General features: G+C 36.6%; 1 protein-coding gene across 8 annotated transcripts; it reads left to right on the forward strand.

The window, feature by feature from the left end:
* Positions 1-1,744: 1,744 nt before the first annotated feature.
* Positions 1,745-26,290, forward strand: LOC5578569 (zinc transporter ZIP1). 8 transcript variants are annotated; one of them, XM_021849781.1, is made up of 3 exons: positions 1,745-1,874; positions 24,110-24,805; positions 25,459-26,290. In XM_021849781.1, the coding sequence occupies exons 2-3, from the start codon at positions 24,294-24,296 to the stop codon at positions 26,093-26,095; spliced, it is 1,149 nt and encodes a 382-aa protein (XP_021705473.1). In that variant the 5' UTR covers positions 1,745-1,874; positions 24,110-24,293; the 3' UTR covers positions 26,096-26,290. The 8 variants fall into 8 exon arrangements, with proteins under 8 accessions (XP_021705473.1, XP_021705479.1, XP_021705478.1 ...); XM_021849787.1 differs by having other exon boundaries at positions 25,480-26,290; XM_021849786.1 differs by lacking the exon at positions 1,745-1,874 and adding an exon at positions 2,125-2,147.
* Positions 26,291-27,510: the final 1,220 nt, after the last annotated feature.

Here is a 27,510-nt window from a genome sequence, read left to right on the forward strand (position 1 = left end):
GGCATTCTAGATTACCTTATGAGTCATAAAATTTTGGGCAACTGCAAGGGACATGGGGATCTTTAATTTGTCTTTGGTCAAATAGTGAACCCGTGCATAGGTCCATACCTTCCTAACTCGATGGTTCCTTCAATGGATAGTTGAATGTATGAATTATTTAGTGAGATATCAATATTGTGCCTATATTGACATTTTATTCCATATAATAACAGTAGGTTTCGTAGTAAAATTTTAATTATTATTAATCTTGTGGAGTAGGGAAAAATAGGGAATTATTTGTATGCAGAGCCAAGGGTGACGACCAACAATTTTGAAAACTTAGGTCTGGTTCATTTTTAGTGTGGATTCAAAGTATGTAAATAACTGTAACAAACTAATTGACATGTTTACAATGTTTGCTTCGACTGAAATACTTGCACTAAGCTGAAACGCTGAAAGCTGATAATAAGGCAATCCATGAGACAGCTGCGATCAGCTGGTTTTTTCGTTTACCATGTGCTTTTGACGTTTCGCGATCGGAGTGACTTTCGATTACAAAGGAAAATGTAAAGCTCCGATAACACTCGCATGATTTGTTTACTCTTTCATTTCGGTTGCATTCACACTTTTAGCTGTCAGTCCTATCACGAAAAGTCCTCATGGATAGCCTTATACATCTGACTTATGCCTACTAAAAAAGATATTGAACTTCAACAATTCCACTGCGCTGAAAATTTCAGGTGCCCAGGTATCTGTCACAGTATATGCTTGCTAACATAGGTTCACCGCTTGCTTACCATGAAGTCCTGGCAACCAAGCAATAAATAAGGAATCAGTTTCCTGCCAACATTTACCTGTTGTTACAGGGAAGCCGGTCACTATGGAAAACATAATCCACCAGGTACGGATCACATACCCACGCCAGCTCGAGCACGTGGTTAGAAACCATGGCAATCTATGATTGCTATTTATGTGCATCCGCATCTGTTGCTTTGCTGCCGTGCTAAGGTTCGCTTCCCAACCACCCGCATCATCTCTACCGAACTCTCCCCCTATCTTTTGGCTCTCTCTCGTATAACGATTATGTTGCCGTTAATATACTCCGGTGAGCTTCGTCCAATCTCTTTGTGTGAATAGTAGGGTGTCCCAGAAAAAAAACAATGTTTGAAAAGTCATGATGCTCAACACAAGAAAGGTTTTATGCTCCCTGAAATTACTGTTGTTCAATCCCCTTAAAAAAGCTCATAACTAATGGTCATAAAGCGTTTCTTCTGTTCTTGAAAATATATTGTGAGTAATACATTCTGAAGATATTGTTAAAACTTACTTCCATTTTTACCAAAATACAATTTTTTTATTGAACATTTGATAAATCCCGGCAATTTCTAGGATTAGTTTCAATTTTTGACCTGATTCCCGAAACAAGCAAAACGGTCATGAATTAGATACTCTACTGATAAAATCCTATGAAAACTTTCGACAGAATTCTGAGAATGAAAAATAGAAGCAAATATATATTTTCAATCGCTACATTTATCATTTATATCGCATTATTATAATTTCACCTAAAGTTTTAACATGCTTCGCCTGAAATACCAATAGACAGGTAGACCACTGAGCGTTTTGTTTTTTTTTTTGAAATTTGATTTGTTCCACAAAAAATGCAAAAAGCCTAAAAGTCAAGTTATTTTTTTAGCACACCCTAATGGCTAGGTAGAGCGGTTCATATTCGGTTCTCCCGCTGAGGCTCGCTCTCGGCTAAGAGCAGTACAGAGGTCAGTTCTCGCGCGACCGTAGAACCTAACAAATCGCTTATCGGCGGCGGTGGGATTGTTTTTCGGCGGAACAGGCCAGTGTGTCGCGATAAGACTTTCTGGGGGATAGCAGACGAACAGGTACGTGGTTGTTGGTGGCAATATTTTTCAGATTAGAATGTTTTTCGGGACGGTATCTGGGTACTAGTATCTGCTTACCTGCGGCGGAAGCGCGACAGTAACAAGCCAGCAAAGTGTGAACTATTTTCGTGAAACTGGATTCAATGATTTCCGAACGAGAAGGAGAATGCTTGTCTGAAGAATATTGGGCAAACCGTTTAGCGCCTATTGCGACGTACCATTTAAAAGGTGCTAATTGAACCACTTTCTGATGTCTTGAGGAGTAAGCATCAGGTGAATGAATTACGATAAGAAATCAACGGGAAACGTTGACAAGGTTAACCATTTGATTAATACAAATAATTTGAGATGAAATTATCGAAGATATAACAAGGAACGGGGCGTGATATTTTTACTATAGACGAGCGTTTGAAAAATGATGAAATCTGAGTTCGACTGGCATGCGAAGCGCAGCAAATTCCCCTTTCGGTTAATCAATGTGCCAATATATAAATGACTAAGATAGGCGTTTGCTGAGGGGGTTACTCGCAACAACCGGCAGCCATACAGTAGTACATACGAATAGATTCTAGATCGATCGTGGGTGTACTTATGTTACTTATTCAATTTTTGCCGATCTTTGTTTCACTTAGTGTGTTGTCGTGATGAGTTTAACAAAATGAAATGAAATATATCGTAATCGATTGGTGACAATCTTGACATCGAATTACACTGTTATCGCAGGGAGTTATCTAGGCCAGTGGTGCGCAAACTGCGATCCACGGCCCGCATGTGGCTCTCGTAAACCGTATTTGCGGCCCGTGCAATAGTTTTGTAGAATACGACAATACATAAGTGAACTTCTCATCATTTGAATGTATTTGACATTCAATTATATTCCGGAAGTATTCTTCCAGATGTTTCTATAGGAACTCATCTAAAGGTGTTCTAGAATTAAGCTTAGAGTTCTTAACCTCTTGCAAAAAATCTTCCAAGGAATCCTTACAGAGAGTTCATTATGGATTGTAACTAACACTGCGGAACACGTTGTTGTCTCAAGCACCAAAATACCGCTATTTACTTGAATAAGGGTTGCTGAAAACATTGTCGTTTTCAGAAATATCATAGCACGTCTAGATTTTGACATATTGGATGTTAAAAATACTAAATTTGACTATTTCAGCCAACTTGCATGCAAGTTTGCCAGCTTTTAAGGTAATTTATTTGCTTAATTTGCATCAGAACTCATACTTCATGTGAATAACAATACTTATCAACAAAGTTCATAATCTTTTTAAATCTCAAAAGTCATTTTATGATGATTTATAAAAGTATTGTATTTTGCCATTTAAAAGAAACGAAGAGTTTTGTATGGAGACTGTTTGTATGTTAAAAAAATCGATTTAATCGAAATTTAATCGTGCGATTTCAATCAAATTATATCTTAAATGAAAGTTAAATTTGGATAAATCATACTTTAAATTTCATGTAAACATCAATAAGACCAGTGTTTTAAACAACTTTGGCGACCTGTAGCTAAAAATCCTGACGTACTGGAACATTTCTGAGAACGGCATTAGATTTAGCAACCCCATATTTTGATCCTTGAGACACGCAAATATATCATTTTTATTGCGCTGTGTAACCTTTGCTAAGCCCGCTCAGTCACAAGGATTCCCACCCGACTAGAGGCTTGTAACAAAAATATAATAAAATTATATCAGAATACGATATGCATATCATATTATGATATAATTTTGTTAGGCTCCGTTATCCATTGAACATAATAAAACAGAAATATAACATAATGTGTTTTATTCCCCTTTAAGATATTTTTTTGTTCATTCTTAACAACTTTATAACAAAAAAAAAAAAGATAGTTATGCATTTCAATAATTTACAATATTATCGTATATCGAATAGTATTATAATTTTGATACTTTGTATCAAACATTATAACTTGGTTTGATATGTTTTAGATAGTATTAAAACACATTTTGTTATGTTTATGTTACTATTCATACACTTTTTGTTATAATTTTAGTTATGTTAACAACATCCTGCATCAAGTTTGTAACAACCTATGTTCGAAAAAACTTATAACATAATAACATATGCTGATATAATTTTGTTATGTACCCTTAGTCGGGCAGCCCATGGTCTGCTCTTTCCGCCGGGGTCGCGCAAGAAGAGGAAACCCAATGAAGTATTATTTCTTTCAGAAAATTCTTTCCTGATATAAGCACAGGAATTCCCAAGAAATGTCTTCAAGCATTCTACTAGAAATTCTCCCAGGAATTCTTACAGGCTAATTCTGACAGTCTTTTTCGAAATTTTCCATCCAAAAAATTTCTTATGAATTCTTTCCGAGATCCTTTTTTAAATATTCTTGAAGAAATTTTTCCAGAGATGCCTCCAGCACTTTTTAGAGTATTACTATAATTTTTCTAGTATAAATTTTTACAGGTATTTTTCCAGAAATATTGCTAAAGAACTTTCCATGGAAATTCTATCGGGAATACTACTAAAGTTTTTCAGATGATTTTTTTTGGAAATCCTTCTAAAGAGTTTCAATAAACTGTTTCAGAGATTCTCCTATTTTTTTTTCAGGACTTTCCCTATGGTTCCTTTAGTGAAATTTTCAAAAACACATGTAGAAATTACTTCAATGATTTCTGTGAGCTTTAAGAGATAAATTTGAGATTGCTCGAGAGATTACTCAAAGAATTCTTTCATAAATTTCCCTAAAGTTGCTTTTGAGTATTTTTTCCGGTGTTCCTCTGAAGAAGAATTTCTCTAACCTTTTTATTTTTTCAGATACACTCCCGTGCATAAGTTTGGATTCACCCCCTAAAAAACATACAAAAGTGTTCAGTCCGTATCATTGTGATTACACGTCCAATTGAAACTCTCTAAGCCGCATTCGAAAGGCAAATAGTTATTCTAACTTCGTATGTATTTTTTCCAAAAACATTCTTCGAACTTTGAATACTAAATTTTTACCTAAAGTTGTGCCATTTTTCAAAAAACACACTGAAAAAAACATAGATAATTTCCTTAGCATTGGATCGACCAAAATTTTAAAACAAAGTGTCATGATTTCTCTTCAAAGAATATAAGATTTTGTTTCTGATGACACTTTGACTTAACATTTTGGTCGATCCAATGCTGAGGAAATTAGATATGATTTTTCAGTGTGTTTTTTTAAACGTGTCACACAATTAAGTTAAAATTTAGTATACAAAATTCAAAAAAATGTTTTTCAAACAATACATACGAAGTAAGAATAACTCTTTGCCTTTTGAATGCGGCTTAAAGAGTTTCAATTGGACGTGTAATCACAGAGATATGGATTGAACACTTTTGTATGTTTTTGAGGAGGTGAACCCAAACTTTTGCACGGGAGTGTATATCGGTTTTAGAATTTCTCTAGAACCAGAAATTCATCCTAAAAGTTTTTTTTTTATGAATAAATAAAAAAATCTGTTTCAATGTCTCCACGAATCATTTCAGAAATTGCTTCGAGATAAGGGTTCTGTGGGACAAGATTTTTTTTTTCAATGTATTTTCAAAAACATCACTTCAGAGCAGTAGGGTAACGACTGTTAACTGCGTTCTTAAACGTTAACATTTAACAGTTGGTGCCAGCGGCGAAAAGTACAGACAACAACTTTTCGAACATTCAGTTCCTCGCACTGGCGGCGGCACCGATGTTTGTATTCCACTAACTGATCGCGCTACGATTGATTCTCAAATTTATCAAACTTCCAACACAACCGCATGGAAGAATGGTAGTCGAGAACTGTCAAAACGTATGGAAAATAATGAAATACGTAGATTATTTAAAAAAAAAGTAGTGATTAGCAATCAAACGTAATGTGTATATATAACTTTTTGAGTTTAGTTCATCTTCCGTTGTGCTTTTTTTTGCTTCAGGATTTCGTTTTTAATACCACTGAAAAATAGCCATCTATGCCGTTTCAGTTTTGCATATCACCCTCTTCTTACCGATATTCTTACAGAGCTCCTCCATGAGCTTTTCCAAAGAATTCTTCATGAATTGTTTCAAATATTCCTTCAGGAGTTCTTCACGATTAACTTCAATGATTCGTAAACGAATTTTTGGAGGAATATCTTTATGGAATAGTTCAAGCTTTTTTGCAAGGATAACTCATTGGAATATGAGGAATTTTCCTGAATTATTTGTTCTCAAATATATTGCTTAGAATTCTTCTAGTGGAATTCTCGCAGCTCAGGGTGTCCATTCAAAATCAGTTTTCAAATTCCCGGATTTTCCCGGATGCATAAAAAATACAATGATACCATGATCTTTCTTCCAGACGTTTGGATTTTGGAGCAGTTTTTACATCATTAAAAATCTTTATGCTGTTTGATAACATGACAGGTTGTCAAATATTTGAAATTGTTAGCAAAACCATTGCAGTGGCATAAATATTAGATTGAATAGAGTAGAGAATTTCATAGATGTTTGAATTTAACCACTAAAAATCAGCAGTCGCATAGTGTTTGTTTCTGTCTTTAATTATTGAGTAGTAAAGAATTATTCAAAACATTTGCAACTTAAACATTTTTCCATATAACATGTCCAAATTCGGAAAACTTGATCTAATTTATGTATGAATTAATTTAGAAGATTATTTTGAAATATTGTAGGTTCGAATGTGTTTGTGGAAAAATTAAAAAAAAAACATATAGGAAAATCGCTAAAGATATTTTGAGCGATTTTTTTTATGAATTATCAAAACTGAAAGTTTGCTTTAGTTTCCTTCAGAATAGGTTTTTTTTATGTTCAATTACCAAGCCAAATTGTTTGTCGAAAAATCACTTATAATTTATGGATTAGCTGAAGAAAATATTTGGCAGATGTCCTATAAATGCATTAGAAACACTGCGTTAAATATATCTGATTACTGGTTCCAGGAAAATTTCTTGATCTGTTGCAACTTTCCTTGAATTCAGATCCAAGGAGAGATCTTTTTTGACAGAAACGACATATTGCCAAAAACTATTTAGTTGTTTTCCTTGGTAAAATTCCAAAAAAAAGACATATATCCAAAATAGCATCTTCCCGGAAATCCATCACAAATTTTGCAAAAATCTAGTCAAGAATTAAACAAAAATCTGCCCAAGAACTCCTAAGTAATCTAGCCATGAATTCAATAAATATCTCACAAAATATCAAAGAATCCGCCGAACAGCAACACCTGATGAATCTGCCTAGGATTTCAGTAGAAAATCACCTAGATCTCCCAAGAGAATTGCGAAAATCCTTTCAGCTTAGCTTTCCACCAACCGTCAGAAATCTGCTTATATAGTCAAGAAAAATCGACCAAGGATCTTTTATACAATTAACTAACAATTTTATTAGCAATAATTATTTTTTTAGCGGGTTTCTAAAGAATTTTCTAGTAAATCATCAATTATCGCCTAAATTCTTGTTAGGATTTCTGCAAAAATCTCATGCTATGCATATTAAAAGAAGGCTATCAAGCATCAAGAAACTAGTCGGAAGTCCCTGAGTACTCTTTCAGAAATTGTTCAAGGATTGCAATATTGTTTCATAAGATCTTAATCGAATTTGCTTAACATTTCTCCAGAAATATGCAAATAATCTCATAAGAAATCAGTATGAATCAGACTATGGACATGCCCTATATCAACTGCAGTGATTCGCAGTAGACAGAATGTCCTGGGGCCGATCTATCTGACTAGCCAACCGGGCCCTCTGTCACCATAGAAGATGGTGTATCTCACCATGTCGATAGTCTGGTATAAATTGTTAGAAAAAAAATCTCTCCAGGAGACCAATGATTTTGAATGATTCTGATAAAAAATACTAGAAACCGTTAACTATTCCTCTAACATTTCACCAATAGTTGGTCAGAATGCCAAGTTCAAGTTACCAGGTTGGCGTCCACTCATTTTTTTTGCGTTTCGTCCATAGTAATTAAAATTGAAATTTCTATTCAAAATACATATTTTCCCGGTGTGTTCTACAATTTCCCGGGTATTTCCCGTATTTTCCCCGCTTTTCCCGGATTTCCCGGATGGATGGAAACCCTGGCAGCTGCATGTATCCTTCTTGAAAAAAAAAATCGTCAGACATGCTTCAGCAGATTTTTTTAAAGAATTTCCTCCATATATTACTTTTGGAGTTCTCCAAGGTTTCCAGTTAGGTGAAGGAACTCTAAAGGAAACCTTGGAAATATTCAAAAAATAATCTCTGCTGCGATTTCTGAAGGAATCTTGGAATAAATGATTCCTAGGAAGATTACTCTAGGTATTCCTTCACCAATTACCCCATGATATTTTTCTGAATTTACCTTAGTAATGCGCTTGAGCCTTCTTTCAGTTGATCCATATGATTTAAGTATGAAAATCAAGAATAATTAGCATTGCGTATGAGAAACCTTAACACCTTCGCCCCTCTCCTCTCCTCACTCCATACATAGGGGAAGGGGTGGTAAAATGAACACCTTAAGGAAATCATCTTGTTTCTGATAGAAAAACGAGGAATTTGTTTAGTTCTATCGCACAACATCAAAAATAGGGATGTAATCTATAGCAGCGACATGGATTCAGACTAAAATAGTTAAATTCACATGTTTTCATCGCTATCAAAAAGCGATGCAAAGGTTCATTTTACCTGCACTATGTGGGTAAAATGAACAGCAGTTGGTGGTAAAATGAACACCATGCAAAAAACGTGGGCAAAACAAATATTTCTGAAAATTTTCATTGCCCCACCGAAAAAACATCCATTAATGATTGTAACCCATTTAAAAAGAATTCTAATGGTATCAGATTTGACATCATATCATAACGATATCAACCTCACTGAAAAACCTCAAGTCTTCCGAGCTAAAAGTTATGTCAGTTCTAATTTTCAAACATGGTTTTCTAAAATCTTAGATTTCGTTGATATTTTCACTTCAATTGACCTACGTATCAACATGAACACTGAGATTTATGCTCTAAATCGTCCGTGCGTGATAAAAATTCATCGAAATTTGTTTTTTCTCGGTAAAAGGCACGGTGTTCATTTTACAACCCCTGTTCATTTTACCACCACTTCCCCTACTCAATGATCAACGCTTAACGTGAAGATAAATCGATACTAAACCTCAAATTTTCAAGAGCACGGATCTGGAGAACCAAACATCCGTTTGAGTTGAAAACTCAATCGATTGGTCACTCGCTGGTGGTGACCAATCGATTAAGTTTTCAGCTCAAACGAGTGTTCGGTTCTCAAGATTTGTGCTCTTGAAAATTTGAGGTTTGGCTTCGATTCATATTCACCTTAAGGTGGAACAGTTTGGAATCCAACTTCTAAGAGTGAATTTTTCATTTTGGCTTTGCTTTGTGCACTACCAGAAAGCTTAAAATGAGAAGACCAGGAACTTTTGCCTATTATCTAACAAGTTTAGTGCCTTTGGAAACTCGATTAGGGTCACAAGTTGGCCCCTAAAAATTTCTCCTGGAATTTGCACAGAGTTCTTCAATGTTCTCTAAAGAATGTTTAAGAAAATTTTCCAAAGATTCTTTCAACATTGTTTTCAGGAATTATTTATTTCTGAAGGAATTGAATGAATGAATATTCTTCTAGGAAATGCTTCACGATTCAAAACTGTAATTCCTTTTAGTATACTTCCAGATGTTCCGCTAGGATACTCTCAGTAAAAACGCTTAGAACTTCTTCTTACATATCGATATATTCCAGTATATTCCAAAAATATTAAACACTAATGCTCCATTTTTCTAGTATCTTTCAAATTTGACAAATCAGAAAAATACCAGAGGTTCCGTAACCGGAAGCGAACCATAAGAATTTCACGAGATCTGGAATGGTGGGAGATTGAGATGGTGAATTCCGGATTCGACAACTGGATGTTTCAGTCTTGCTAAATTGTACCAAGGCGGGCGTCGGACTTTGCACAGGACGAATAGTTTTTGATACAGTTTTAGCATCACCATCTCCAGGTAATGATCGGAATCTCGGCTGTGCTCTACAAGGTTAAGTACCACTAAGTAGACCAAGATTAGGCTTACTAGACGGTATCCTTTGGGAGGACATGTCCTCTTTTTTGATCATATGTCCTCCCGTCCTCCTTTGGGCTGAAAATTTCCTCCTTTTCCGAAATAATCGATCATTGAATTCCATTTCCACTTTTTCTTTTGAATTTTTCGGATGAAGATAAAGGAGTTATCGCTTTGAATCCAATTTTAAATTGAACGAGTTTCTACCACTGTTTTTTACACTTTTGTAAAATTTCACTTTTTTAATATGCTTTAGATATTTGCTAATACTTTGAAACAAATATGGAATATAATTATTGGTTTCCTTTCTAAATTTTAATAAATTTGTGGTCTCGGTTTCGTCGCCTTGCTGATCATGTTCAGTCAACAATAAACTTGTGCATGCTGTCTGGAGACCATTGGAGTATTTGCCTTTGAGTTATTTTTGTTGTTATTGTTCACTTAAGGTGCAATTAAAAATGAAGCAATTGTCAAAAATGAAAAAGCAGTTTTCGCCCTTGAAATCAACAAATCGGAAAAAAAAAACACACAGCCTTTTTATTTTGGAAATAAAACAGCTGTGTGTTTTTATTTTTCCCGATTTATCGATTTTAACGACGAAAACTGCTTTTTCACTTTTGACATTTGCTCCATTTTTACTTGGGCCTTAAGTTTAGACATACTTGTCAACGAAAAACAACTTTAAATTTATCGTAAAACTTTTATTTTCTAATATGTTACTTTTGCTCAAGAGACCACAGATCCATGCTTTTTGCACTTCTTATAGCAATACCATTTTTAATGTTGTATACTAGAATGACATCAACTATCTAAGATTGCCCTTAACTTAAGAAGTTTTGTGTTTTGAAAGAAGAAAAGTTTTGTGTAATTATTATTATTATCTTCAGTGGGCTTCGTGGTCGTGTGGTTAGTGTTACCAAGCATTTAGCCGCATCGAGTCAAAAAGTGTTTGATTTCCACTTCAGTCCGGAAAACTTTTCGCCAGGAATATATTTCGATTGTGCCACTGGACGTTGCATGCTAGTCCGTTGTCTAGTGTGGTGCTTTCTTCAAAGGGAAAATCGTCCACTGGAAGCATTAAATTGTCGGTGTTTTTTTTTAAAGTGGGTTTTAGAACTAGGCGAATTCACCCTCAATGTTCGAGCATTATTGTTAAGGCCGCACGGGACGTCATTATAATCATCCTATCCATTTGAAGAAGCAGATCTCAAGTACAACTCCGTACATGGATGTGAAAAATTTTATCACTATATTCTATATATGTGGTGCACAATCGATTAAATTTTCAGCTTCATCGGTTCACTACAACTCGAGATTTGCTTCGGCAAAGTTTTGATGATAATTGTTAGAGTGAGACAAAAGATAGGGAAAATAACACGGTCTCCCGTGTCCCCTTAAGGGTTTATTCACAAATTTCATAACGCTAAAAATGGTAATTTTTGACACCCACCCATCCTCTCGTGACGCTGATTTGTATGAATGTTCTAAAAAATTTGTATGAGTTGTAACATATCGAGGACACCCACCCACCCCCTTCAGCGTTATGAAATTTGCGAATGGGCCCTAATGTGGTAGCACTTTTTTTTGCTCTAACGAAATTTTATGTTTTTTTTAATAAATGAAAATTTACAGTATTTTTTAGTATATTTTTTTTTCATTTTGATAAAAATTCATGGTTTTTCTGGTAAGGCCAAATTTAGAAATGTTCTCCTTTTTCAAAACCAATAAAGCACAATGCCCTCCTTTCTGAAATATCGTTCTGGTAAGCCTAACCAAGATGAAGTTCAAATGAGTTCTTTACTTCCAAATGAGATGAATATCAAATTTAATTTTACTTGCCAAATCCTCATATTCAAACACCGTTGTCTAACGCACAAAAAATGCCACGGTTCATTACGCATTGTCGACGATAGATGCACGTCCGTGTCGCGCGCGTATCGCCCGAGCAACCATACAGTTCCATTCAGCTTATTTCGATTTTGTTTTGGGCATACGCTCGCTAAGCGACAACGGCGCCGTTTGAAATTGGCTTGTCTTGCCTGGTTTAGTGCGAAACTATACGATATTTTGCTCCACAATACTTTCGCTATGTGGTTGTAAGGTTAGGGTGATTTGAATAAGGAAAAAGTTTTAAAATCATATTTCCCATACCTTGCTTACAATCCTTGTGACAAAAATAGAGTTCTTGCAAATTTTTGGCAATTTTGATGAACATTTGAAGAAGATCCAAAGACGTTAAATGTTTAAATGCATATGAAAAATAGGTAATAGACTTAGAGATGATACACATACAATTCCTCACATAAATGCTCTACGGTGTTCAAAATATTTTACTGATATTTTCCATCATTTAGTATGGTGCAAAACCACTTAGACACTTCCATGAATCACTTTGGCATGGGATTGTTTTCGGCCGAAACGTCTGAAACTTTGCAATAAGAAGCACGCATATTGTGGCTTCCAAAAAACCTCACTGCCGAAGTGCATCAAAAGTGCCAATACAGTGAAACCTCCATGAGTCGATATTGAAGGGACCATCGACTCATGGAAATATCGAGTCATGGAACAGCAATCCTTTGGAAAGCTGTTTGAAGGGACCATCAAAGTAACCATGAAATTTTGCTTCCAGTATGGTTCCATGAGTCGATATCGAGTCATGGAACATCGACTCATGGAGGGATCACTGTAATAGGATCCGGCTCCCTATTCAACTACCAAAATGGCTGAAAACTTGCAGAACTCTTTTCTATCATAAAGATTGTGAGGAAGATATGGGAGATGAGATATTTGTAACAAGAACCACCCTATTGCAGGGTTTGCATCGCACACCACGTATTCGTTCTTGCATTTTTTCGTTCGCTGACTTCTCAGTTCATTTCCAACGAAGCAGCAACTAGTTACTAGTCTTCTTCACTAGGCACCCTGTTTTGATTTGTGTTGAAATCCATAAAGTGACTCAGTGTGTAGTGCCACAAAAAAAAACTATCGCTTACAACCTCTAATAGAAATCAACGAAAACAAAATCTATCGCTCATCGGTTGAAGAAGACGACGATTGTGTAATCATGATGCTCGCGATCGCGATGCATTCTCCGTAAAAAAAAAAAACATCGGAGTCTGAGACAGAGAAGAAAAAACTCGAGTGAGATTGCGAAAATTCATCAGTTGTAAACAAAGGTTCGTAAGATTGGATTCAGTGAAAACAGTGCAATCATCCAAAATGTACTAGGCTTCGGAAAGTGTCTTATATTGAAACCGAAAGCGAGTGATTGTTATTGCTGATGTGGAAGGAAAATCCTAGAAATTGTTTTGAATACAGGTTCTGAGCTGATTCGATAGCAATGCAATTGCAATATGCTAACATATGTGAGATTGTTTTGCGATGATATTCCCTGATATAGAACGCATATTTCTATAGTCGTGTGTGATAGTGATGATGATGCATGCCCATATGGGAGAAACGTTCTGACAAACGTGACCATGAAAACTGAAAACTGTTTCGCGATACACGCAACACCGCAGAAAGCTTTCGGGTGAAGGGGCTTCGCAGCGAAAACTGCATATATCAAGAGTGGCAAATTGTTTTGCGGTAGATATCAGTGTTGCCATTCGACAAGGATAATGATGTGAATGTTGACTGCTAAAACAGCACTCATTTATATTGGTAAAATACAAGTATTTAGGAAACAAATCATTTTTTGTCCTTACAAAACCGTTTTCAACCAACAAATCGATATATTAACAACAAACGAGACGCACATAGATGTAGATCCCATATGAATTGCCAAAAAAAAACTTTCCAGTTAATAACTTGGAAGTGCTCGAAGAACAATACGCTGAGTAGCAGGTTCTATCTCAGTTGAAACGTAAAGCCATAAAGAAGAGAAAAAGTAGAAAGAAAAGGAGTCGATATATATGTGAGCAACATGTGTAAATAATATGAAGATTTTTTCCAGTGTTGAGGGTTGAGTATACTTTGATAATCGTTCGAAATTTAAACTGCGATCTAAAAATCTACTGCTGTTCTATGCACAGTGATTGTTCCACGGACATAACAGTGCAGTAAAAAATATACACTGAGAAGAAAAAAAAACTTATTTTTGAGTTTACTAAACACAAAATTTAGCAAATCGATTATTCTTTCAACCCAAAAATGCCTCGATATTCTCTCTCTTCTTCAACCGGAGATTTGACTTACAAACATACAGGAAACGAGTCCGAGCGTATGAAGTCTTTGCTCCACACAGTATCGGAACGGAAAATATTGCGGTGTTGGTCTCGATGCAAGCCGTTTGCTGCGAAGAGAAGTTCATTGGACATAAATATGGTATACATGTATGGTGGTTATAGGTACAGGGGCTTGCGCACGGAATGGTTCATTTTGCGTCGTTGTTATTGTGCTGCTGACCGGCCAAACAGAAACTAGGGTGGATGTACAATTTGGATGATAAATAATCAACCTTAAAAATGGTATACTTTTATTTATTAAGGTCATTTATTAAAAAGGCCTATTTAGGTCAGGCATAGGTTTATTCTATTTAAATTTTGAATTACCTTTAGGATTTGTTCTTTTGTTGATACTCATTTTCTCGATATAAATGTTCAAAACTTGTTATTTAAATTTTATGATATAAATTAGAGCTTGAGTATAGTGGTATACCCAAGTAACATTTTTAGTTTTTTTCATTTCCTACAAGCTGTTGTTACCACCATATCGTTAAAACTCTTTTTAGAACTTATTAGTCTTAATAACCTTAATAAAACTCTGTTAAAACTTCGTTAAGCCCGAAAAGGCCCACACTACAGGAGGTTGTTAAGACTATACCTTAAAACCGTTTCAAAACTTCTTAGTTTTGTATCGTATGAATACATCTACCCTAGTAGTATACTTTGAAACATTCATAAGAGCTATTGTATAGCCTTATTGAGCTCATCTAGCGGTATTGAATCTTTTACGATATCCTAATACACGAAATAAAACCAATGTTAAGAGCTTATGATTGGACAAACATCAACCAAATCAAGTTGTTTATAAACCATATCCTTTTTTAATATTGAAACCATCATGATGTCTGTCGACTCATTATAATCATTTAAAAAAAATATTTTTTGCATGGCAGAGAACTTCCTTACGATCGCGTCAAATTCCTGCCAATAAAAATTTACTGGTGAAATAACATACAATTTTTCGATTTACAGCAACGCGCCACAATTACAAAATCAAAATTCGCTAACTCCATTCCATTTTCAGAATGATTTCATGCTCATCTCAATCATATATCGAAATTCTCCCCGCATATTATAATTATCAACCCGAAACAGCGACAATAAAAATGGATCCCATACAGTTAAATCTTGCTGGTCTTGTCTGGGATGGATTAAGATCAATTGGTGGTTATTCTGGGCAATGTAATCATTCATAAGCGCTTTTGATCTTAAGAATTCATGCGCAAAATCCTTCACTGGCTAAAATATTCTTAAATTATACTATTTGTTCTGCACAAAGACAAATAGGTTTTTTGGGAGCCTTGGCTTGAACCTAATGCACTCAGGAAAGCTAGTGCTGTCAAAAAGGTAAACAAATCAGAAGATTCGATTTTGTGATGCAATTCAATTTACAAAATTCGTGCCATTATGTATCTAACTACGTGTTTTTTGGAATGCATTGTTATGATAAAGCTAGTCGTGGGTGATCAGTTGAACTTATGCAGAACACGGTAAGTAATAAGTGCCTAAAAATGAAAGCTTTTTCGTGTAGCTCAGCTGTTGTGTGCAGCATAGTTGTCCCAGTGGAACGGGAAGTTAAGGCAAGCATGAGAAAATATGCTATATGCGGTAGTCAGATAATTCTACGAGAGAAATATTTGCCACTTCTATGTTTGCGTTCTGATTAACTCATAATTCACTACATGATAATCATTATCAACATAATGATATTGATAACCACACGCTGACTGCATTCCAATAACATGCATCAGACAGTTGAGATTTAAGAAGGCTTTAATATGACTTAGTGCAGTCTTAGAAGTTTTATCTATGCCTTTTATAAGACAAGCAAGATGGGGTTTTAAGTATAGGTTTTAATAGACACTACGCAGCTCCTTCAAAATACAATTTATTATCAACAAATGTGGCCAGCAAATAAGTTTTAACGGGAGCTCCTATAGATATCTACAAAGTATTTTAAAGTGGGTTTTACTGAAAAGAACGTTTAGCACTTTGCAATGCTTTATTAAATCTGTTAGGAATGAATACATCTCTAATAAAACCATCATAAATAACATCTAAGATCAAAAAGCACTGAAATTGTTACTTGGGTAGTGTTGAGCAAGTTTCATTAAATAATCAATATTGCTGAATAATTTCTGCACACTTCCAAAAAATCATGTGATGTTAAGTCTTTGTGTCGAATTTTAATTATGAAAATATCTGATTTGCGTAATGTCGATCATAGTACCATCGTATGTGTGTCCTTTAACTTGAGTGTCCATTTCCCGGCCGTTTGACTCGTCTCGAGATTTGGGTCAAAAACTTAAACTTGTCCTTGAAAATACCGAGTTCTCGAGACTATTCAGATTTTCAATAGAATCAGCATGGAAGTAAAATTTTAACTAACAATGTTCGTACACTTGGGATTAACCTGTGTACGCCAGCAAATGGAATAAAATCAAATTACAAATTGCAAATTACAATTGAGACGAATTGCATTCGATTTAGGTTGAAAAGCATCGTTACACATACTAGTTGACACATACAAAACTGCAAACACACATAGCCGTCGAAAATAGTCGCATCATCCTCTTTCACTTTTACTCCAGGCTCGTTAGTATCAAATGGTTCCAGGGTACATACATATAACATTTCCACGATTATGGTAATGTATTATTTTGCCTTAGAAGATATCACAGAGGGATCAGCATGATTGCCATGGTATATCCATATTATTCCCACGGGACTCCATATTATTCTCCACAGAATTCCCATTGAAATTTCCCCAGGATGCTTGTAGAAACTGCATGGAGTTCTCATAATTCCCGCAGTATTTCTACACAATTCCCATAGAACTCCTAAGAGTTTTGCACAAAATTCCTAGAGAAAATTTCACATGATGCTTATGGGACTCTTACATGATCCCTAAAGTAATCCCCAGGAACCTCAGCATAACTCTCACAGGAATTCTTTCGAACACACATCAGATACTCTCAATGCCAGGATCCTCACTGGAACACCAGCAGCCAAACTGGATTCCAGGATCCACACTGAAATCTAAGGAAACTCAAAATCCCCATTGGTACTAAACATCATCTCATCTTCTTGGCATTAACGTCCTCACTGGGACAGAGCCTGCTTCTCAGCTTAGTGTTCTTATGAGCACTTCCACAGTTATTAACTGAGAGCTTTCTATGCCAAAGTTGCCATTTTTGCATTCGTATATCGTGGTACAAGTACGATTATACTATATGCCCAGGGAAGTCAAGGAAGTTTCCATTACGAAAAGATCCTGGACCGACCGGGAATCGAACCCAGACACCTTCAGCATGGCTTTGCTTTGTAGCCGCGGACTCTAACCACTCGGCTAAGGAAGGCCCTAAACATACATACTGAAATATAGGATCCACACCGGAAATCCAGGACAAATACTGGATTCTCAAGATCAACACTGGAATCTAAATAGGAATCCTAGGACTCACATTGAAACCCAAGGATCCATGTTCCAATCCCAGGATCTACACTGATATCGCAACATCCACTCTGGAATTCCAAGATCCATACTGGGTCCTTGCTGAAATAGCAGATTTCACACTGAAATTCCAAAATCCACACTGACACACTACGGTCCCAGGATCCACACTGAAATACAACAAACCATTTTGGATTCCAAATATCCACCTTATATGCCACCCTGATATAACACAATCCAAACGAGAATTCTAGGATCAACACTGAAACACTAGGATCTGGACTGTAACACCAGGAGCACCATTGCAATCCCAGGGCCCAGACTGGATTCTCAGCATTCAAACTGGAATCCCAGGATCTGCATATTGGAAACCCAGGATCCACAATAAAATTACAAAATCCACAAAGGAATCCCAGGATCCACACTGGAATCCCATGATTTGCACTGGAATCCAAGGAGCCACATTGGAATCCCATAATCCATCCTAAAATCGCAGGATCCATTCTGAAATCTCACTGTAATTCCGGAATTCTCACTAGCTCAATACCTACTTCATGAATAAGTGTTTTATGGTGTGTGAAGAGACTGTCCGGGACTACGAGCCAGTGATTTTAAATCCGGACATTATATGAGATGCCTAATATTAACTAGTAAAAGTGAAAGAGAAAATAAATGAAACTCAAATAGTGATTATACAAAGCGTTATGTGTTATTAGAAATCGATTCAATTGCACATTTATTTTATTATTACAACCCAAGCCGCATGTACTTTAGTTCAAGCAAGTCACCCGTCAGTCCAGGTATTCAAAACACTCATATTTATCACATTCTATTTTTCCAGCATTGTAGGACAAATACAAACAATGTATCGATTAAATGTTGATATCTGATTGTTATTTGATTTGATTTATGTTTAAAATATACAAATATTTCGTATTATAACACAGTTGTCCGGATTTCGATCCAAAAGTGTCCGGATTTAAAAACATTTCTAGCATCAGGTGTCCGGATTTAAGGACAAGACAAGCTCACTTATTTTGTTAATTTTCTAGTAAAAAAACAACTAATTTTGAAAAATTCTTCACTAACATCAAGATCTGGTGTACAGAATTGTGTAAAATAACTAAACTGCATGAATATTCTTACAAAACATGCTTAGAGAAGAGTTTGAACATTTGTTTCAGCTTAAGCGTCCGTATATTGATGCATCACGGTAGTGGATGCTAGTGTAAAATTTAACCACATATTTTTATCAAAATACGCTGGAAGCATCTCAGCAGGTAATGTCAAAATCAATGATTTGATAATTCATCTGAGACAATCTAGGAACTATAACTAGATTTTAAGAACTTTTTATTTTTGGAATCGTTTTACACGTGAATTTGGCTAGATGAATTCGAATTGTGATTGCTAATGAGAAGCAACTTTTTTTTACTTAATTAGAATAATTGTATAAGGATTACTAGAAACGCTTTCTCTTTAACAATAGTTTGACTTTTGAAAGACAAAACTGCATTTCTATTAAGCTTAAACAACGGTAGAGTATGATCTTAGATAATTTTAAAAGAGATTTATACAAAATAAAGATTAGCGAACGATTTATACGGGAGTTCGGCAGGATTGTAGTGAAATTTTGAGCAGGATATTATTAAAATCGTCAGCTTGATTCCACAGAATGATGAGAAGAAAGTTCTCACAGAATTCAGAACATAACTTTCACTGAAAATTATCACATACACTATCCGCCATAAGTATGGAATCGCATCACCTAGTATTGCAACACCCCAGTTGAATATTGCAGCACCCCGAAAAGTTTAGTATCACCTAAAAATTATAATATATATGATGCAGTATCTCGAAATCCTTACTTCCTGCAAAGTTGTGGTCTTCAGTAAAGTTGTTCAGTAGCCTTATGGCGTTCATTAGGTAAAGTTTTGGATACGCAATGTTGCCGCTACGTGGCGCTAGTGTGCATGTAATTTGGTCGTATTATAGTAGACTCTATCTCATGATCCTTACCACCTAGGAAGTTCGTGTCTTCGGCAAAGTTGTTCAGAAGCTTGAAAGCAATTTGGTACACAAACTATGTCACGCTAAATTTCAACTGTTTTGAACCCCCCTCTCCCATATGTCATGTGTATTGTATGAGTCCTTCGAAAATTTTGTAAGGCTTGACACGCTTGGCATTACCTTCCTCCCCCCTTGAAGCATGACGTAATTTGCCCACGACCCCTGAGCTAGAACCTGCTATAATATTACCAAATTACATTCACACTACAAATGACTGTTCTTTCAAGAGAAGTCGTAAACCGTTTTTGTAACTGTCAAAAACTGACTCTATAAACGCAATGCGAAAACCTCTTCTGGCAGCTATCACCGCTAGCAAAGAAATAAATAAATTCTTTACATATAGGATGTTCTTCTTTCAGCACTGACTGTTTCTTGAACTAACACTTAGAAGCTAATTGTTTGTACATCAATGATGATTTATCCTTCTTTCAGAATAAGTTGAATAAATTTTTTGAAGTTTAGCTTAGAAATTCATTACAAATGCATGCTAGCTGTATTTCGCAATTTATTTTCAATTTCGGCCAAACGACATTCAGCCAAATGACCCGGAATCACCACAACGTAGTGAAAAAATTGCGAATTAAACAGTGCTGCCTCAAATTGCTTTCCAGCTTCTGAACAACTTTGCTTAACCCTCTAATACCCAACCCCGCCTTTAGACGGGGTACACTTTGGAATTTTGTGTATTTTTTCGTAGCTCGAAAATCAAAATGATTTTATTTTTGGCTTAAATCTTGACTCATAACACGCATATTAGAAAAGTTTTTTATGACTTTTGAAACCTTTTTGTATTTTTTCAAATTGTTTGAAAAATTGTATTCTTATATACCCTAAAAATGCCTGGGGTTCATTTAACGTGTAATATAAAAAATCGTACTTTTTATATTTTTCTTCGATCAAACTATCACAGAAGAAGAGCTTGGTGATATCAAAATGATTTCAAACCTGCTTTTCCGTTAATTACACGGAAAATAACAAACATCTCAGAAAAAAATTAAAATTTAATATTTTTAAAAGTATTGTAAAAATTTGAATTTTTATTGTTGCAAAAAATCAATAACTAGAAGAGGCTTCAAGAAAAAATGAAAAAGGATAGGGATGTTCAAAAATAAAAATTATAAAAATCAAAAACCAAAATTCATAAATTTGCGAATAAAAATAAATCATTGTCCAAAACGTGTTTAGAACGATTTTAGATAACTCAAAATTATGTTTAGATCGAAAATTAAAATTTGGGTATTAGAGGGTTAAGACACAAACTTTCTAAGTGGTCGGGATCATGAGCTAGAACTTGCTATAATATGACCAAATTACATACACAACACCGCCCCGTAGCGGCAAAATTGTTAACTAAACAGTAGGGGAACTAGGGGCAAAATGAACATACGGGGCGAAATGGACACCCTCTCAATATCTGATAATACGCATATTTCATCAAAAGTTCATTCACTGCATGAAATCTGTAATGCATTCGAAATGTTTGACAGTATAAAAGTTTAATTTTTGCTTCAATTGTTCTTCAAAACTTGACTTCAAATTTTTCTCAGTTTCAAATTGGCATATAAGCAAGACCGTGGAAGAATCTAATTTTTGAACAAAGTAACGAACCCAGAAAGGTTCTTTTTAGCTATTATGATTGAGGGAGAGCCCTTTTGCATATCGGAACGATTGACAGTCATTGAATATATTGGAATAACTAAATTTCATGCAGGTGTTCATTTCGCCCCGATACCTTTTTACCATCCTTGTTTTCGACCCAATTTTCTATCTCGTTTTTCTGACATATGATATGATTTTTATCACTATGAATGAATGTGGCACGTCGTACTAACATCAAACTTGAAAACTAGCCGGGGGTAAATTAAAAACATTGCCATTTAATGGTCTTAAAACGAACATTCGCTTAACGTGTCCATTATGCCCCTAATTCCCCTACTGCCTCAAATTGTTTTCAAGGTTCTCAACAATTTTGCCGAAGACACGAACTTTCTAGGCGGTCTGGATCATGAGCTAGAATATAATGAATTCGGCCAAGTCACATGGACACTAGCGCCACGTAGCGGCAAAATTACGGATTAAAGTTTTCGCCAAATAAACGCCATAAAGCTGCTGAACAACTTTGCCGAAGACCGCAACTTTGTAGATAGTAAGGATTCTGAGATATTACATCATAAATATTATTGTATTTAGGTGATGCTATACTTTTTGGGGGGTGCTGCAATATTCAACTGGGGTGTTGCAATACTAGGTTATGCGATTCCATACTTGTGGCGGGTAGTGTAGTTATTAAAACACAGTGATTAAATTGTTATCGTAACAGATAGCCAATCCAATGAAGAAGGGCGCATATTAGTTTACCGGTTCCTTGAAACTAATAAAGCTAGGGCAATTGAGAGTGCCAAATATTTTTCAGGAAAGTGAGATTCGGGGAATCGTTCAGGGAAAAGATGCACAACCGTTAACCTTAGGGCTGTCGCGCTGTTGTACTTTGTACAACAGCTGTGATTTATATGCTATCATTTTGCAACAAAGATATCTATCGACACCAAACCAAAATGTATTCCTCAAGAATCTTCTTAAGAACAATACTCGACAGTTTATATTTACAGTATGGCCCTTTGTAATGCGGTAAAATTAAGAAATGTACATGGAAGTCGCAAATAATAATAAACCACAGTTTAAACGGTATATCTCAAAATCCAGATAATATAGAAACTTGGGGTCTTTAGTAAAGTTGTTCTAGAGGTGAAGCGCTATCTTATGGTACCTAATTTAATTCGGAATTTGACCGCTAGGTGGCAATAGTGCGCATGGAAGTTTTACTTTTGTTTTTTTTGGCGTTAGTAAGGATGAAACTTGTGTTTGCAGATATCTCAGCATCCTGACAACTCAGAAAGATAGTGTCTTCGGCACAATAGTTCAGTAGCTCGAGGGCTATCATTATTTGAGGCAAGAAATAGGACATTTTGCCACCAGGCGGCGTTAGTGAGAATGAAATTTTTGTTTTGCGAATACTGCAGGATCTTGACTTTTTAGACAGGCACCTTCGGCAAAGTTGTTCAGAAGCTCAGGGACTATCATTATTTTTCAAAATCTCGTAGTTTAAGAAAGAATTTGAGCTACTGAACAATCCTGTCGACGACGCCATCTTTCTAAAAGTGATCAGGCTTCTGAGATATTTACGAAACAAATGTTTTTGTGCTCACTAGCGCCGCCTGGTGGCAAATTTTTGAATCAACTAGCTCAAACAATGATAGTCCTTGAGTTACCGAACAACTTTGCCGAAGACACCATATTTCTAATTTGTCAGGATACTGAGATCTGCGAAATAAAAGTTTCATGCTCACTAGTACCGGCTAGCGGCAAAATCCCGACTTTTTTGGCTAAAATAATGATAGCCCTTAAGCTACTGAACAATTTTTCCGAAGACGTCATCTTTCTAAGTGGTCAGAATCCTGGGATATTCGCAAAACCAAGGGTGTTGTACAAAGTACAACGCGCGACTACTCGCGTTACAAAAATTCGCTCGACGAACGAAAGGTTAATAAATACATATTTAAGGCGAAGATTAATCGAAGCCAAACATCGAATTTTCAAGAGTACAAATCTGAAGAACCGAACATCCGTTTGACCTGAAAACATAATCGATTGATCACCACCAGCGAGTGACCAATCGATTAAGTTTTCAGCTTAAGGGGACACGGGAGATCGTGTTATTTTCCCTATCTTTTGTCTCACTCTAACAATTATCATCAAAACTTTGCCGAAGCAAATCTCGAGTTTTAGTGAACCGATGAAGCTGAAAATTTAATCGATTGTGCACCACATATATAGAATATAGTGATAAATTTTTCATATCCCTATATTGAGTGGTACTTGAGATCTGCTTCTTCAAATGGATAGGATGATTATAATGACGTCCCGTGCGGCCTTAAACGGATGTTTGGTTCTCCAGATTCGTGATCTTGAAAATTTGAAGTTTGACTTCATTCATCTTCACCTACAGAACACTCTACATAGCAGAATTTGGGATACCCTCGTAGTATATCTTTTTTTTAGTAATTGTAAGATTCTAGTAAGAGTCCTGCTGTTGTCAACCAGAATCCGAATAATGATGAGGACTTTGAACCTCATCTGAAGTTTATTCGCCACGTTTCCGATTGTCTGACGCCGATTCAAACGTTCATCCACACCGACCAGACAGTTTGTTTGCAAACCTAAGGTATGCTTATCTGCCTTCGCAATCAACAGAGAGCAAATACTTTTCCCAACCTTCTATGTCGATCCACGGACAATTTGCTTAATGAGGTGCTAATTATGATAGCGCACCACCTACGCCAACCTTGACCTACAATAAATTATCTGGTTGTAGAGATAAACTGCTTATACTATGTTACAGACTGTAAAGATGCGTGCTTAAATACAATTATTTTTCCTAACTCTTACAGATTTCATCCAAATCGTGAGCGCCTTCTAATCATTCCTTGCCACCGCCAATCTAGTCCAACACGGTAAACAAATGATAAGCGCAGCGGTGTCTCTCCAGGCACATCACTGACCGCCAAGCCGAGCGTCTCGCCGCAGTATCGCTTCGTTAACGGATCTCGAATCACCTTCGCCTAATACCTAAAAATGAATCTAGCCAGCAGTTTGGAGCTGTCGTCTACCATGGCGCCAAATCTTACCGCCCATATGGTCACCGAAACCGGCATGAGCAAAATTGAGGCCAAACTGCTTGCCATTCTGGCCCTCGGAGTGGGCAGTTTTGTGTCCGGAATATTGCCACTGTTTTGTTCGCAGCGGAACCGCGAGCGATTTCCGGCGTTGATTTCCTTTCTGCTGTGCTTCGGGGCAGGTGTTCTGCTGGCAACGGCTCTCGTACACATGCTACCGGAAGTTCGGGTTGCTCTGAAGCAGTATGCGGAGATTATCTTCTGTCTTGGATTCTTCCTCATCTATGCCGTAGATGAAATAAGCCATATGTGCGGCGTTGGCCATAGTCATGGGCACAGTCACGGTCACGGAGGGCAGCACAACGAGAGGGCCTCTACTTCCGGAAGGCGAATCAGTCGAGATTCGACCAATGCGGATGTTGACAGCAGAGGCTATGGAACCAGCGAGGAAACGAAGTTGCTGAGTAAAAGGTTTGTATATCAAGTAGAACGATTGTATTGTCATTTTTCGCAGAAACTTTTTCCCCAGAACGCTATTCCCCAGAATGAGGTATTAGGGCGTTTCAAAATATCCTTTTTGCTCCACACAGTTAATTCGATTAATTCAGATTCTGAGTGTTCTTCCAAAATTTGAGATAATATGGATTAAAACAGAGGCTGCACAAGTCGTTTGTATGCAAATTACTATGGGAAGCCATAGCTTTCGAAAGTTACGAGAATGTTAACATCTAAATTAAATGTTAGTTGTGCAAGCTAATCGTTCAATCAGTTACAGCTTCTGTCCATGTGCCCTTTAGAATTAGTACTATGCTGCTACTGTTGGATACATCCATCAACTGCAACATTGTTGGAAACTATTTTCAAATCGATCGTTTTAGTAATTCAATAATTACATTTTTCACGACAAAAACACCAAATAAAACCAATTTTATAATTTCTCCGCTCTTCAAATATGTATATAAAGGTTCTGGGGAATGTCCTATTTTGGGGAAAAGTTTTCTGGGGAATTGATTTCTGGGAAATAGTACATACTGGAACTTAATTCTGATGAACATCATTCTGGGGTTTGACTTTCTGGGAAATGTCCTAAAACCAGCAGAATCCAATGCTCATGATTTTATCAGGATGTTCTACTTTCATTCCAGCGACAGTACTATTCAAATCCCTCAGCGCTCGGCAGACTTCGACGCACCTGAAAGCAGTCAAACTCTCGGAATGTCCTGTCCATCCGATTCAACCGAAAGCATCCCAAGGGCCGTCATCATAACCGGGGATATGTCGGAACCGGTGACCGGAGTATTCAGCCTGCTCCTAGCACTGGTAGTGCACTCGTTGCTCGAGGGTCTCGCCATCGGAGTACAAAGTTCAGCACCAGCTGTCCTCCTTCTGCTGGGTGCTGTCAGTGCCCATAAATACGTCGTAGGATTCTGCCTCGGCGTCGAAATTTGCTCCCACGGGAGTCGGCATCGCTGTTCGCACATCCTGCAGATCCTAACGTTTGCGGTGGGATCGGTGGCCGGTATCGCAGTGGGCATGGTGCTCGACGACATTGGCCAGACGTTCAACGACCTGGTGATACCGACTCTACAAGGAGTGGCCGGTGGCACTCTGCTATACGTAACCGTCAGCGAGGTTCTTCCTCGGGAGCGGGGAAAGCGCGCCGAAATGCGGCTGCGGCATGTCGGCCTTCTGCAGCTGATTGCAGTGATACTAGGTTTTACCGTGATGTCTATTTTAAGTCTGATCATAACCGAAAATTAGCGAACTCGAACTGGAATGCGAGGTTCGATTGGCATTTTTTAATCCTATAAAAAATATCGCTTTTAAGTAGTTGAACAGAGAGCTGTAGATATGTATATTTTAAGAGAAATGAGATAGAAAAAAAACGTGCGGGCCAAGCTGTTTGCATGGGTCTAATCGATTATAAATAAACGGCACGTGAGATGAAGTAACGAATCAATTAACTTTCTCTTCAACCGAAATTGGCGCCCTATATTGACCTTGAGAGGGGGGAATCGGTTCAGCAGTTGGTGGTAGCACGCATCTGCTGCGGCATGTTGGCCATGATAAGATGGATTAAATTGATTGCGTTTATTGTGGCAGCGTATATTTTATTTTATTTTGAATGATACTTATATCTATAGGGTATCTGTACCATACTGTAGCCGATAAGGTACCGCGGGGCAAGTGGGTAAATGGGGTAAGTGAAAATAATTTGTATATTTTACTGAATATATGAATTAACGTTTTAAACTCATGCGTAAACCTTTGAGGCCATTCAGAATATTACGATAGGTAAGAGATTCCTGACATTTTCAAACCATTTTTGCATAATAGAGCGATAGATTGCTAACCTGTCAACTATCACTCCATAACAAGTTGGCGGCGTGCAATCTTATTTTAATATTTTCAGTGGAAAAAAGTTGCGGAAAATAATTTTCTGTACCAATTCTAAGTTGTTCCCTCTGACAGTTTCAGACTGCAATGAAAAAAGTTTTAAAATGTATTCGACGTAGACCTAAAAATAACTAAATTGAAACACCGTCAATTTTCTAATCTCGTGGAGCAAGTGAAAAGTTTCTTATTAGAGATTGAATTTGTGTTTTCTCTTTAGGTAGCTATGAGTAAACAAGGTTCGCAATTATCATAGAAAAACAGACCGTGCTGATAATTCAAGAAACATTATACTCAAAACGTTAAAAGCTATTAGAAATCATGCAACTTCTCTAAAAGAGGTTGCCAAATAATTTGATATTAATATGTCTACTTCGGGTCTACCCCGTTTGGCATAATGCCGTTTGGCATACAGTCGATTGGCATAATAGCTGTTTGGTATAATGCCATTTGGCATAACGATCGTTTGGCATAATCGCCATTTGGCATAATAGCCGTTTGACATAATTGTGAAAAACATTGAATTTGATCAAATTCCTTCCATTAAGCAAAGGGGTGTGCATAAACTGCTCACTACCGTACATTCCGTTGTCAGTTAGTGATAGGACATACTTCTAATCATCATTTTTCAAGGAAACCAATATCCAATAAAGCTCTTTTGGAATTGCATCATACATGACTTCCGGGGTCATTAAGTCCGGGATATCATGGCGCATTTTAAACAAAAATATATCGAACGCCTAAGTTATTCCATGTCATTTGAAAAAAATAAAGGAACATGG

The sequence above is a fragment of the Aedes aegypti genome, chromosome 3 (assembly GCF_002204515.2).
Source record: "Aedes aegypti strain LVP_AGWG chromosome 3, AaegL5.0 Primary Assembly, whole genome shotgun sequence".
NCBI classification, from domain to species: domain Eukaryota; kingdom Metazoa; phylum Arthropoda; class Insecta; order Diptera; family Culicidae; genus Aedes; species Aedes aegypti.

Excerpts from the sequence above, each read along its gene's own strand:
- LOC5578569 (XM_021849781.1), top strand. The coding sequence starts at position 24,294 with ATGAATCTAGCCAGCAGTTTGGAGCTGTCGTCTACCATGGCGCCAAAT. Across the intron at positions 24,806-25,458 it reads ACGAAGTTGCTGAGTAAAAG|GATGTTCTACTTTCATTCCA; the intron begins GTTTGTATATCA and ends TGATTTTATCAG.